Source organism: Felis catus, chromosome A2, assembly GCF_018350175.1.
Source record: "Felis catus isolate Fca126 chromosome A2, F.catus_Fca126_mat1.0, whole genome shotgun sequence".
NCBI classification, from domain to species: domain Eukaryota; kingdom Metazoa; phylum Chordata; class Mammalia; order Carnivora; family Felidae; genus Felis; species Felis catus.
The window spans coordinates 41463713-41479630 of NC_058369.1; the positions used below are offsets into that span (position 1 = coordinate 41463713).

The following is a 15918-nucleotide window of genomic DNA, read 5'->3' on the forward strand; positions in this document are numbered from 1 at the left end:
ACTGAAAGTAGTTTCCTCTAGGAAAGGAGACATAAAGAGGAAATGTGCAGAAGCCTGAAGTTTTCCTTAATTTTTTTAATGGTTATTTATTTTTGAGAGAGAGAGAGAGAGAGAGAGAGAGAGAGAGAGAGAGAGAGAGAGAGAACAAGTGGGGGAGGGGCAGCGAGCCACAGGTCCCCCGGAAGTTTTCCTTAAAACCAGACACAAATAAAAGTACATACAGGTTTATACATGCTTATGTTGTTTCTGACATTAAAAAAAAACCTGGAAAATCAAGGAACTGTATCAGTAATGTCTAACTGATGACATTAAAAATTTCAACAAAAAATATTTGTCAACAATATTTCAGTATTTTGGAGGAGGACAATATAGTTTAAAGTACTGCAAAATACTCTATTGTTAGAAATATTGAATTAACTTTAGACTTTGTTAAACATGCATACTGAAATTTCTAGGGCAATTACTAGAAATAAATAGATAAGGTGTATAACTTCCAATGTTATTGAGTGGGGAAGAGATTCTCAATCAATCCATACGAGAAGTACACACAAAAAACGCAGAATGAATTAGAAAGCAATATTAGCATATGAACACCTAAATTCTAAGGCAAGTAATTAATAAAAGATAGTTGGTTACCTCAAGTGGACCAAAAATATTCCGATTATAAATTTTTATGCATCAAGAAATCACTAAATATACAAAGCAAAAATACAGAAATACTAGGATAAACTGTGAAATCCACTATCATATGAGAGAAACTGATTGTTTAGCTAAAGCAGCAGTAATGAGATAATATAATTTCAGCAACAAAATTAACAACTTTAACCCACTGAACATATGGAGAACACTGCTCTGATCTATGGGACACTAGGTTAGAAACAAGTAAGAAAAGGTGACTAGAAAAACTCTGTATGTTTGGAAGTTCAAAAACACAAATCTGATAAACTCACAGATCCAAGAGAAATATCATTCATCATAATGAAATTATAACAGTTATAGAAATGAACATAATAAATATGCTATTATGTCAAACTCTGGTTTGCAGTTAAAACTGATTTCAGGAAAATTTAAAGCCATACATATTTATATGAGAACAGAAGAATGGTAAGAAAGTAATAAGTTAACCATATAAAAATTAAGTGATGTAAAAAAGAACAATAAAATAATCTAAGAATTTGGAAAGAACAATAAAAATAAAATGAATGACATATAAAGATTCAAAAGCGAACATAATGCCAAGTTCTGACAAGTTTTATTAAAAAGAGGAGTAAAATAATACTTACAATGAAACAGGGAGTGTACATACAAATCAAAGAATGATAATAATACAAGGAAAGGTTCTGAAATAACTTTTTGCCAATGCACTAGAAAATATAAAAATATGGATGAAATTCCTAGTGAAGCCACAACTTTCCATAAAGAAAAAGATAATATGATTACTCCTGTAACTATTCAAGAGATTCAATTAATAGTTAAAATATTTCCTCGGGGTATCTAGGTGGCTCAGTTAGTTAAGCTTCTGACTGTTGATTTCGGTTTAGGTCATAATCTCATTGTTGGTGGGATTGAGCTCCGCCTCAGGTTCCACATCCACAGAGCAGAAGCTGCTTAGGGTTCTCTCTCTCTCTCTCTCTCTCTCTCTCTCTCTCACCCCCTCTACCCCTCTCCTGCTCTCTCTCTCTCAAAAAAATTAAAAAAAAATTAAAAAAATAAGCATTCAAAAATTTTTTTCCTCAATGAAACTCCAAAAACAGTTGTTATTTGTAGGTTCTACTTCTTTTTTTCCTAAATTTGTCTTAAATGTTCATTTATTTTTGAGAGAAAGACAGAGTGCAAGTAGGGGAGGAGCAGAGAGAGAAGGAAGCACAGAATCCAAAGCAGGCTTCAGGCTCCAAGCTGTCAGCACAGAGCCCAACACAGGGCTTGAACTCACCAAGTGTGAATCATGACCTTAGCCGAAGTAGGAAGCTTAACCGACTGAGCCACCCAGGCACCCCTGTAAGTTCTACTTCTTATTCAAGGAATATATAATTCAAATTTTTCTTACATTCTTCTAGGGAATATAAAAATAAGAAATATTCTCCAGCTCATTTTTTGAGATGAACATAACTTTGATACTAAAGCCAAAGAAAGCACAGTATAAGAGAAAATAAAAAGAAAATCTCCTATATGAATATATATGTAAAAATGCAAAATAAAATGTTGGCAAATACCTACTAGCATCCATGTATTTAAAAAACTTACATAAAAGCCAAGAGGAAACTAACCCAGGAATAGTAGTTTGATTAATATTAAAAAATATTCACTACATTAATAGTTTAAAGGAGAAAAACAAAAGGAATATCTCAGTAAAAGTAGGAAAAGCTCTTAAAAGAATAAAACATTCATAATAAAAACTAACCTGAAAAGGATCTGCATTAGTATTTACAAAATCCATAGAAAATGTCCTATCAAATGATGCAATGTTACTCTTAATTTATTCTCTTTAAAATCAGTATCAAGGGGCACCTGGGTGGTTCAGTCCATTAGTATCCGAATTCGGTTCAGGTCATGATCTCATGGTTCGTGAGTTTGAGCTCTGTATCAGGCTCTGTGCAGACAGCTCAGAGCCTGGAGCCTGCTTTGGATTCTGTGTCTCCCTTTCTGCCCTTCCCCCTCTCATTCTCTGTCTCTCTCTATCTCTCTGTGTGTCTCTCTCTCAAAAATAAACATTAAAAAAGTAAATAAATAAAATCAGGATCAAGATAGGAATATCTACCATCAAACTATTAATTTAACACTCTATTAGGCTCTTAGAGAAAGAGCAGTGTTGATAAGGCAACAAAAATTCTCATTATTTCCCAATAATACGATTCTCCAAACACAAAAGCCCAAAGAAGCCAGAAACAATGACCACATGTTGCACTTGGGTTGGTTAAGAATGGACTCCAATCAACTGGGCTGCTAAAGTTGATTTCCCATATTGGAATAATATAAATGGGTACTTATACCTCCTATGATATACAAAATCAATTCCAGATAATTAAATACTTAATGTAAAGAGCATAACATTAAACATTTATAAGTACCTTTAGGAGAATGTCTTTACCATTTAAGGATGAGGGACAAAAAATTTTAAACAACTCGTAAAAGAACACAGGTTATAAAGAGACGGATACCTTAATTCAAAAGTAAGAACTTCTGTTCATCATTTGACAGACTCAAGGAAAAAAACAACTAGTCACTAAAAAGATGATCAATCCAAAGTATACAAAGAACTGTAAAAAAAAAAAAAGGCTATCATACAGTAAAAAGAAAAAAATCTAGATCAACCAAATATAGAAAAGGAGTTTAACGTCATTGTAATCACAGAAATGCAAATTAAACCATAGTGAAACGCAATTTTATATTCATCCGATTTGCACAAATTAAAAAACAGAACAATAACAAGCATTGGCAAGGATGTAGAGCAGCAGACACTCAAAACCTAATGCTGAGGGGACAAAAATGTTGCAGATGTATGCATACCGTATGATGCCACTATATAAAAGTTTAAAAGATTAAAAAGGTACAACAATTTAGCCTGCTGCTTAGAAAAACAAATGTGCATTCTAAGGATAAAAACCACACTTAATTTACAGCAGTGAATCACTACTGAGAGGAGCGGCCAGTGAAGGAAATGTCAGCAGGGTGAGTTAGCAGGTAGGTTTAATTGAACTTCAAATGCTTTAAATCTTAACTGGTGGCTACACTGAAATTCTTTCCAATTTCTCCCTACTATTTGCATGTCTAACATAATTCATGACTAAAATATAATGCATCACAAAATGACCAAAATAAAAACATTGTAATAAAGAAATATAAGAAATTCAGGAATAAGACAAATAAAACTGAGTATTAATGAAGCAAAGATATTTGGGGGTTTGGGGTTGCTATCCTAAACTGCTGTGGTTGGAATTAAGAATCTGGAAAAAATTTCAAATATATTAAACACATATCAAAGATTATACACATGTCACATAATAGCAAATAACTGAGAAATCTATAACTCAAACACTGCATCATTTTACAAATTTTTCCCTTCCACAGAATTTTTTTAACTATTCCACAAATAATCTACCGGAAAGGGTTAAGAATGGCTACAAAAAGGAGACCTCTTAAATTAAGAATGACCTTTTTCATTTTCATTTTATTACAAACACGATTTCCAAGCAACTTGAAAATTAAGATTACATTTCCTTGCATTTTCCCCAGTGTTATAAGTGGTGCATTGACTATCCTTTCATATATTCGTTTATCCATGAAGCACATTTTAAATACTTTCTCCATACTAATAGAAACAAAAAGTATCACTAACCATGCAAACATAATCAAGAGAGGAGACATATAGTGAACAATTTGAATGTTTCTCAGTGACAACCCAGTTATCATCCATTTGTCTACAGCAAAAACAGTCAAAATCCCCTGAAGTCATGAGCATCTTACTAATACAAGGGTCTTGATCCTAATTCCATCTTCGGTTAATGCACCACATCCTTTCAAGGCTACCAAGTCAAAGCGAGGCTTCTTTAAAACTGGTGGTTTGAAATCTCTGATCTAGCAAATATTTTCCACTGTTTTTTCCACTGTCTTTGGTCTCTTTACCAGAAGATACCAGTTATATCTCAACTGTATCATTTTAAAAATGCATCTTTTACATTTCCAATCTAACATGGCATTAAGCGAAGAATACCCAAAATTCCTTCTTGTCTATTTCCAAAAAACACTTATGAACTGTCCCCTCCTCAAACTGCAAAACCAAAGCAAACCAAAGACTCCCTGTACACCCACACTGCTAAGCAACTCACGACAAGCACCAGAACAAGAATGTATGTGAGGCTGTTACCACATGTATCCTGATAGTGTGCACCCAAGTGAAAAACTCAAGGATCGTAGCAAACAAACAAAAAACTGACAACCCTTTTTGGGAGAGGCAATCAACCATGTGCTGTTAGCTTCTCTGCAAGTTTTTGCTGGGTGTGCCAAGGCTGAAAGGTCTTTCTCAGGATGTGGCTGCAGAGAGCAGCCTGGAAGGATAAGGTAATGGCTTTCTCTAGGATTAAAAGCAGGTTGCTTACTGCTTGCTATAAGAGAGGCGGGGTCTCTAAGCCCAGTGTTCCTCAGCTGTGTGTGCAGCATCTTTCCAGCCACAGCTTAACACCTCTGTGGGACTTGAGGGTAAGGAAGCATGTTGCTTGCTGAGCTGTGAGTAATAAAGCCCTCTGTCACTGATCCAGGAATATCGTGTCTTCTGCTACCATCAGTGAAACAGCAGCAGGCTAACTTATTAGCTTGTAAGTAGGGTAAATAAAATCCTAGACTTAACAACTTTATCCCACTTGGCCTGTTAAGTACTGGACAGGGAGACTAGAAGAGGCATGATATAATTTCAGAGGTATTTCCAAACAAGCCATACTCTCTATGAAGGAGAGACTGAAAAAAAAATCTTTAAAAAATCTGTAATAGAAAAATATCACTGCATAAAAGGAACAATATATTTGGTGAAAGACTCCTAGAAATAGGGAATTAGACTGGGAATTGTACATTCTGCTATAGATCAGAGCAAAGAATCTGACCTCTGCATGAAGCAAAGCAAACAGAGACAGGGTAATCCACTGATAGCATCTGTTGATAAAAACAGAGTTTGGATGAAATTTGCTTTAGAGCATATTTAAAATATTAAGCATAAAAATGAAAACACCAAATGGAAGTGGGAACAAACACTGCCTGTAGATCCAAAAGAGCATTTCAGAAAACTGACTATATCCTCAAAAGAATACAAACAAATAGATGTGGCCTCATCGAATGAAGAACAGAAATTCAAAGGAAAGAACAGCCTGAGGTAAAACGTATTTCAAAAAATAGGACAAAAAAAATCCAGTATACAGAGTACCAGTGCCTTTTAAATATGAGTAAATCAAACATAAAACTAAAAGATATAAAAGAAGGAAAATTTCCTAAACTGTGTACAAAACATGCAATTATAATAATAACTCAAATTCTAAGCAAAGTAATTTTAAAAAGAGCTAAACGTTGCTGTATGCTAGAAATATGCATGTTTTTAACTAAAGGGATGAAGAAAAATTATCACATATGCAACCAAGTGAGACAAAAAAGCAACAAAAAAGGAAGTGGTGGTGAGCTCCCAAGAAACAGAAGTGAGTCTGATCTCAGACTTGTGTTCAGCAACATTAACTCCATAAGACAATAGGACACCATATGGGAATTCTTTGGCAGTTTGGGGATTCAACCTTTGTACTAACCAGAAGGTATCTTCATACTCAAGTCAATATAATGACATTCTTTAAAATGTAATACGATGAAGCAGGGGCAGCTGGGAGGCTCACTTGGTGATGCATCAGACTCTTGATTGCAAATCAGGTCATGATCTCACAGTTCACCCTGCATCAGGCTCTATGCTGATAGCACGGAGCCTGCTTGGGATACTTTCTTCCCTCTCTTTCTGCCCCTCACACATGCGTGCACTCTCAAAATAAATTTTAAAATAGAATGATATATAGTTCCGTTTTTATTTTTTTTTTAATTTTTTTTTCAACGTTTATTTATTTTTTTTGGGACAGAGAGAGACAGAGCATGAACGGGGGAGGGGCAGAGAGAGAGGGAGACACAGAATCGGAAACAGGCTCCAGGCTCTGAGCCATCAGCCTAGAGCCCGACGCGGGGCTCGAACTCACGGACCGCGAGATCGTGACCTGGTTGAAGTCGGACGCTTAACCGACTGCGCCACCCAGGCGCCCCTAGATCCGTTTTTAAATGTGAGTTATTAAATAGTAAATATTTAAAAATGGAGATACTAAAAAAATAAAAATGCAAGAATGGGAAGAGGTCTCATGGCGGGCATTGAAACTAGGTAAAAACACTGATACCTCATAGATTCTGGCAAAATTCTGGTTAAAGACAATATGCACATATTAAATCATTCATGAGAAAAATATTATATGCATACTTAGTATATACACACATACATGCATATATACATAGTGCCTAATATATATGCTTGCCCTGTATGTGTATACACACACACACACACACACACACACACACACACGCACACCCCTCTATGAAAACGGCAGAACAACAATTTAAATCAATAACCACAGAAATCACCAGGACAGCAAAATATACAGTAAGGGAAAAAAGGAACGAAACTTATTGTTTAAAATGGAGTAACTCTGAAAAAACAATTTAGATTTAAAATTCTGGCTATTAAAAGAACATATACAATACTAATTGGTAAACTTCAAGGCAAACTTAAATTTGTATGATATAAAATCTAGCTTTCAAAGTACTCAGGAAGGTACAGCTTTAAATCAGAGAGCCAGAAACACTGTTCATCGAAGATAACAAAGTGAAAACAATGGAAAGAGCAAGCAAGTATGCAAACAGAGCATGCAGAATATAGTATCAGGAGCAAAACCAACCATTGTCATTATAAAGAACAGAAAGCTGCAGAATAAGCCATGCATTAAATGACACATCATCAATTTCTTAATGGCTTGCGGCTGTGGGGAGACAATACTACCACATTATAAGAACACATGCATTCCAATTTCAGAATTACTGAGGTATATGTAAAGAACTAAGAGAAACCTTACAACCAAGGTAACCCTAAGATGCATTACATACAAAATATACAGCTAAAGCAAAGGAACAGAAACTAAAAGAAGCAAAAAGTAGAAAGTAGTCATAAGATATTATCAGGAAGATAAAAACTAAATGAGATCTCTGGTCCCAATTCAGAATTCCCTGGAGAAAGGCTGTGATTTTTCTCAGGTTGGGCCACAAGTTCACCCAGGTCCAATTAACACGGTACAAAGCTGGCCTCCAGAGCCCTGCCTCAGTGAGGGTTGCCCTGAAGGTCACTGTGAGCTGGGCAAAACCACAAGGGAGGTCAATAAGATTCTTTTCCTTCTCATTGTCTTGGTTCCTTAAATCTTTTCAAATCTCTCAGACATAATTCTCTAATTTCTCTAATTTCAATGTTCTCCCAGAGCGAGGATCATGTCTGACAATTCTTTCATTTTCTTTTCAGTTCAAACGCAGTAGCAGACAGAGTAGCTACTCGATGAACATATTCTCAACTGGATTCTTTTTTCCATTCCTAAACAGAATCCTTACAAAAATAGCAAAATGGAAAATACACCCCCACGCATTTTAAGCTCTGATTTGTACAGTACATAGAGATCCAAAAGATCATACTGATTTGTCTCCTCAACCTATTTATCCAATTAATAAAATCCACGTACTGTTTCTGAAATCCAAAATGACCAAATTCAGTTAAATATTTTAAAATACTGGGTTTGCTAGATGTTGCAAATGTAAACTTACATGCAAATTGGAGTTTAGCTTCTCTGCTGACAATTGTCCCAAGTGAATTTGTCGCAAAACACTGGTAACTTCCCGTATCCCAGTTTCTGTTTGGGTTAATAACGACAAGATTTCCTCCGTTCAATTTATAGCGATATTCCATACTCGGATTAATATCACTTCCATTCAGCTGCCATCTGTAAAACAAATATCAAGATTTTTCCCCTCTTACCGTATTTAAATTTTAAAAAATCCACATTATAAAATCTACTTTAAACATCACCTTTCATAAATGAGGACGATAAATTTATTATTCCATGGTGGCATACCTGAATTGAAACATGGCCCAGCTACTTAGCGGAAACAAATGGTTAAAGTATAGTAGAAAGCACAACAGAATAGCCTCTAGACGTTAAGGATTTTTCAAGATTTTCTGAAGAGGTAAGAATGATCTGTTCACTGGGGGGAAAATTTAGGCTGTGTCTGCATAGGCAAAGAGGAAGTAGAAAGTTGAGGTAATTATCTCATGTACTTCAGGCCAATCTCATGCTGCCAATGAAGGGGGGAAAGAGCACACTTCTTTTGATTTATTCAGACCGACTGAGCACATTTAATAAATTAATTGGATAAGTGCTCAACTATCCATTTCAATTTGTCTGGGTAAATACCTATCCCTGAGGCACTCTCCACTCCTCTCAGCCATCACAATGCTATTTCCTAAATGGCACACTGCAGTAAAAGACCCTAAATGCCACCAAGGGGGTCCGCAACGGTAAAGGCATTAACCCCAGAGCCATATTTAACAACAGGAAGCCAAAATAAGAAAGGAAAAAAGATGCTGGTTTTTAAACACGAGTTTTTAAACAGAAAAAACAGTTTTTAAAAGAGGAGAATACTTGACGCATCAAAGTCGATTTCACCTTGAAAAACTCAGAAATAACCCACAGTCTCAAGAACACATCTGTTGTATAAATAAAGCCGTCTTCCTCCTGGAAGACTTAATTGTTACAGTAAAATTATACTATCAATTCTATCAATTTTTGTGTATTATAACAACAATCATCTCAGTTGCTCATTGTAACTGAGAATGTGGGTAATCTAATACTCATTTTATAGATGAGGATTTCAATAAAAAAGTTGAGATGTCAGCTGTTCCCAAATAACTCATTACTGGACCAGAAGTAGTACTCATTTTTGAATTCCAGCTCAGAGTTCTTTACTCATGTCATGTGTCATCTAAAAATTGTTATATTAGTACATAAAATATTTAACTTGGACATATTACGTGCTCTGAAAGCAAATAAAGACATGAAATGTGAATATTATCACAAATGAAAGTACACAAAATACAGTTTGATACCATTTATGTAAAGTTTTAAAACATATAAAATAGTATCAATGCACTAAACATATTTTAAAATGTGAAAATGAAAAGCCTCCACTTTAAGGTATTTTAAAGCTCTCATGGAAAGAAAGTGGGGTATGTTTGGGGGCAATACGAGGAAATTTAGGTTTTTGGTTTTCTTTCTCTTTTTTTAAATGTTTATTTTTGAGAGACAGAGATCAGGAAAGAGGTAGAAAGAGAGGGGGACAGAAGATCTGAAGCAGGCTCCATGATGACAGCAAACCCCAACGTGGGTCTTGAACTCACAAACCATGAGATCATGACCTGAATGGAAGCTAATGTTTAGCCAACTGAGTCACCTACATGCCCCTGTCTTTATTTCTTAAGTTGAGTAGTGGTTTTATGGATGTTCATCATTACACTAGATTATGTGTTTATATCATTTTCTATATCTGAATAATACATAATAAAGTTTTAATGATGGAAGCCATAGGAAATGAACAAATGTATAAGTTTAGTCCCACATTTCAATGGTTTCCAGGCAGGTACAAATGCAGACAAACCACATGGAAGACACAGTCCTACACATGCTGGGTTTGACTTTCAGAGAATAAATATGACAGTAAATCACAAGTGGGTGGGATGAAATTCTTTTTAATTTTTACTTATTTTTGAAGGAGAGAGAGACAAAGTGTGAGTGGGGGAGGGGCAGAGAGAGGATGACACAGAATCAGAAGCAGGCTCCAGGCTCTGAGCTGTCAGCACAGAGCCCAATGTGGGGTTTGAACTCATGAGCCGTGACATCATGACCTGAGCTGAAGTTGGATGCTTAACCAACTGAGCCACCCAGATGCCCCATGTGGTGGGTTGAATTTTTAAGCAATGAATGGTTTGTAAGCTTCTGAGCATCTTAACGCTTGCATTGGGAAAAACTCAGAAAAGATGTAGTTAATTTCATACACTTTTGAACAACAGACTCTCATGACAAAGGGTACTTGTATTTTTGTTACCCAGAAAATACACTTTGTTGGGGGAAAAGAGGATTTTAGCTCTAGAGTTAGAATCTTTATGGCCTGACTAAACATGTCTGAAGGCTTAATTTGAAAATTGTGTTTTTGTGTTTAGCTGATGAATAATAAAGGTACAGTGGCTATGTGGAAAATTGAAAAGATAAATAAAAATATGGAGAAGCAATTCTTCTTGCCTACTTAGTAGCTGGAAAGATTTAAGATATCATAAAGTATGTAGGAAAATACTTTATATCAGTAAGTGTCTAAGATCTGAAAGCTATCTTCCCAAAGCTTTGACTAAACAACTAAAATGGAAAAGATTTTTTCATGCATAAATATTTCGTACTTTCTTTAGCTCGATCTTCATCACATAGACTGAATGCCTAGATTATTGCATTATGTGAAAAGGCAAAATCTACTCCCTTTTAAATATGTTTCTGCTATGCCAAAAGTAAGTGCTTTGCTTCACCAAACTCTTCAGAGCTAAGACATACCCAAAAGAATATTTTCTTTTAACGAAGTGATACAATTATTTCCCTCCTTCTTAACACTATTTACTATTAAATGGACTTCATCCCCAGATGATATAAAAGTTCTCAGTTATCTTGTTAAACACTGATTATTTTTCCTCTTACTGAAAGTATGTGAATTAAAAAGGTCTGTATTTATTTAAACTCTGAAATGTGTAAGGAATCTCTGGGCCTGAAATTCCAAAAATTATCACATCCTGAGAAAATAGTGTACTTAAGTTCTCAATGCAAAATATTCCTATTTAAGCCTGATTTCTAAATATTTCTGATACTTTCTTCTGCATAAGAAACCTTCAAGAAAACTGAAGGCATACACACACTTACTCCTTTTACAAAGTATGTGTCCAATAAATCTACAAATTAGACTAATTTTCTTTGCAGTAAATTGTAATCAACTGCTCAGAGTTCAAGAACAACACATAGTAATAAAGTGTGACGGGTGAGTGGCACATTGAGGCCATGAATTTGGGAAGTTTTTAGAGACAGATACTGTCTTTTAGTTTTGCACATACATAATTTGTAAAAGGTGCAGATGTCCACTTTTAAGAATAAAGTGTGAAGTTCATGAGAAACTCTAAAGTTTCAGAATAAAATCTTTCTGAAATATCAAAATTGTTTTAAAATTCATTTGCGCACCCAAATTCCATTCCAAAAGGCTTAATGCAGTGATCTGGAGCAAGAAAAGACAGCCCAGTGGCTCTTGGGGTTGCATATACCAGTATTTCAATCATATAACATTTACATTGTGCTCTAGAAACAGACTAACCTTGTAGATTTAGCTCAGTGGTAAATGTCACAAGATTAAGCACCTTTGTATAATCATCATGTTGTAACACTCTTGAATGATCTTATAAGTTCATTGCCAGCCTCCAGTGTTCAAATGCTCATTCTACACAAATTAGGATTTGCTTTTAGAATCCACAAGTGAGAAATGGTTTAATATTCATATTTCACAAATCTACTCATTCTCACGCAATGAGCTCTCATCCCCTCACATTTCTTTGTGTGGAGGTTATCTGTGAATTTTTTTCTGGGCCAATGAGTAGAAGCTGAGGGCTGGAATGAGAAGTTCTGGGCTGTGCACTCTGCTAGCCTGAGACAACATGAATTTGATCTATCAACTTCTAAAATCATGTCTGCATTGTCTACACAACAGGGCACTGGTTATGTCCTCACTGGAGAAATACTGGGCAGGTGGGGATAAGGAGGTTGGGCCAAGCCTGTACAATAGAATGGTGGGAGTCTATGGCAAATTTCCCTGTGAACGTTTTTTGAATACAATTTCTTTAAAACATCAAGCATGCCGTTGAGCCAACAGGTTTTGAATTTTGACTATAACAGCAAAAGGTACCTGACACAGGGGCCATTACAACTGGCAGTTACTACTTTTTCATGAGGAAAACTGTAACTGTTACTTCTGGAAAACATGCTAAAACATCAGTGACTGAGGGTACAAGAATCACTGCCTTCCAATACAAAGAACAAACTGTGTAAGAGTGTGTATGTGCGCATGCAAACATGAATTTATGTAAGAAGTTAAGTCAGTACAAAAAGCCTACACTTTCAGAGTTGAAAGGTGCTTTTGAAAGCATGACCTCCAATGCATGATGAGTGTTTCAATCACTGCTGAATTCCCACCATCAGCCATAATAGCTGGTGCATGGTAGGGTCTCATAGAAGTTTCCTGAGTGGAGTAACTTAGCCATAACTAACCTCCATATAGTCGTCCCTCCCTGTGGTCAGCCACATTAGAAACAAACATCTCAAAGATGAGGAAGGAATGCATATTTATTTTCATTTACTTAATAATTAGTTCTTATTTACTTACCATTCTAGTTATTAGATGATATGGCAACCCTTACACAAAACCTCAATGGCATGAACAACAACCATGAACATAATCATAGACATATCTTGCCACTATAATTTCAGGCACCAAGCCCTAAAATGGGTCTTTCACTAGAACCTGATAACAAGGTTGGAGACTATCACCCTTTAAAAGTGAAACTAACTAAACTGACTGACATCAGGTAGTTTCAAAATAATCCCTGGATATAATTCACCTCACAGTTGTTTATACAAAGCTAATGTCCTTCAGGTTAGCTATGCTATCACACAAAATCTGGTCAGGAAAACAGAAATACAAACAATAAGCTGGTAAAAAAAAAGAAAACATCACACGTTAGACTTCAACATAAAGTGACGAGAACAAAATAATTTGCTGAAATCTTTAGGGAGTGGGGCTAAGTTTTGGAAATAAGCCCACACTAAACACTTGTTAAATCAACGGGCAATACTTTATTTGGGGGTTGACAGGAAAATTAGGAATTTAATCACAGAAGCAATTTGTGGTTTTAGATGTGGCTTTCAAGTTAATAAGCAAATGCATTTGTGTTCAAATGCAATGTTTGTTAATATGTTTACTGAAGTGATGAGAATAATTGCAGCCCTTGAAAGAATGAATGCCTAAATTTGCATATTCAATACTTTATCCAAAAATAACTAGTTAGGCTTCAGCAATAATTGCCAAAGATATAAACGAGTTAAATTGCAATGCTGTGTTTTTTAAAAATTAAGTTTTTAAGATGTGTCTTATGACATAGATTTCCATTTCTTCTCACTCATAGATAAATTTTAAACATACATATTTAAGAAAAAAACACTGGGATTAAAAGCAACTGTTTAGTTTACATAGCTATAGCCTCATTCAGATTGATCACTGATTGCCTTAAAATTACTGGTACAAGAATAATAAAAGAGGTTTGCCATTCCTGCTTTCTCTGTACCTGTTTTTGCTTTTTTCTGGTAGCAGTGCTCCCTCACTCCCTTTGAAGAGGCCACTCCTCACATGACTTGACCTGACCACTCAGAACAATCCTTGTCTTGGCCTCAGTGCTTAGTTAAGAATATGAATGTGACCCAACTGATTTAACCTGGCTTTGGTCCTTATGTGTTATCCTGCCTTTTCACTCCACTGCAAACACACAAGAAAGAACAGAACCAATTGTGATGTGAATTATTTTTTATAATTCTGTCTGTAACATCTAAAATCTAACTTCTACATTTTTCTTGGATATTGATTGCTCACACTATTAGCAGTTTTTAAATGTCATGCTTTTTTCTGACACTATTCAGAACTTTTGATGACACTAGTAGGAAGGATGCCTTCTTTTTACAGCTGCTAAGGGGAGGATATAAGTAAGCTTTGTGTTCCATGCAATCAGCTTTGTCACCTCACGGGCGATGTGTCTTAAAATGGAGCCCAAAAAAGGAATCGATCCACACTTAAGAATATGCTCTAAAATGTACTATTGACCACTTCTAACCGTCTGATCCTTCATGACATTCTTGACTCCTAAACATGACCTAATCCCAAATTTGTTTTGTTTTCCCCCATTAACTTCATTCTATTTTTTTTTCATGCTCCAATTCAGCATGCACTATTTGCTAGGCATTTGGAAGGTGAGGGTGAAGAACAAACCGTCTTCACCTTTAAGGGGGTTACATCCTACCAAGACAATCACACATTTCATTTTGGTAAGTTTTATCATGCAAGTAGGTATGGAGTAAAATGGGCACTATATCATTGGAGCATGGACCCCCGTACAGCGGGTATTAAGAAGGCTTCATGAGAAAGGCAGTAACATAGCCAAGTTTAAAATGCTCTGTAAGAGATGCTGTCTACCTCCACTTCCCTCCGGCACTATAGATATTCTTTACTCTTTAATGGTTAGCAATCATGCCAACCATGTGAACATGTCATTGCTCATACAGCTGACTGTAGGTGTGGGGACCAGAACTGATCAGCTGGAGAAGTCGGGATGCTAAAAGTTGTTGAGCATGAAGATAAACACAGAGAATCAGGCCTACTAATCCAGCAGAAAGGATTTTGTCTCCCGAAGGGCCAAGAGAATTTATTTTTTATTAAAAAAATTTTTTTTATGTTTATTCATTTTTGAAAGACAGAGACAGACACAGCACAAGCAGGGGTGGGGCGAAGAGGAGGAACTCGGAATCTGAAGCAGGCTCCAGGATCTGAGCTGTTGGCACAGAGCCCGATGCGGGGCTTGAACTCATGAACCGCAAGATCATGACCTGAGCCAAAGTTGGATGCTCAACCGGTGGCTATGCTGCCACCCAGGCGCCCCAGGCCAAAAGAACTTAGAGGAACAAAAACACTTATTTGTCTTGCAGCATAAAAGTGAAATAACAGTGACATCAGATCTTACATGGCAACAAGATAATGTAAGGGAAAAAGTGCAAACAATCAAAATATTATACATGCTCTACATGTAGAATATATATAGCATATATAGTGCATACAAATGTAGTACATATATGGAGCCATATGTATTACTACATGTGGTACCATGTACAGTAATACGTGGTGTGTGTGTACATATGTGTGTGTGTGTGTGTGTGTGTGTGTGACTGTGTATATATGGGAAACAAGAAAACTCAGAATTTTCTTCCTTACAGTTTACTCTTTCAATAAATGGTGAGCAGCAATTAGTCGCTCTTATTTTCCTCTTCTACCTTAAACTGAATGCATTTAGTTGATTTTCAGTAAATTCCAATACAGGGAACCATACCTAAAAGGGAGAAACCGTGGCCAGGGGAGATGATATTTTGCAAAGATACTTAGTCCATATAACTTGTATATCCAATATTGTTCACAGTGTACTTT

The 15918-nt window shown here is 35.9% G+C and overlaps 1 protein-coding gene across 3 annotated transcripts in view; it reads right to left on the reverse strand.

Annotated features, from left to right (window-relative positions):
- Positions 1 to 15918, reverse strand: part of CNTN3 (contactin 3) — a 343653-nt gene that overhangs the window by 203235 nt on the left and 124500 nt on the right. For all 3 annotated transcript variants that reach the window (XM_023249969.2, XM_023249968.2, XM_023249967.2), the window contains exon 4: positions 8368 to 8543. In XM_023249969.2, the coding sequence (XP_023105737.2) occupies positions 8368 to 8543 (176 nt within the window). The remainder of the gene's footprint in view (positions 1 to 8367; positions 8544 to 15918) is intronic.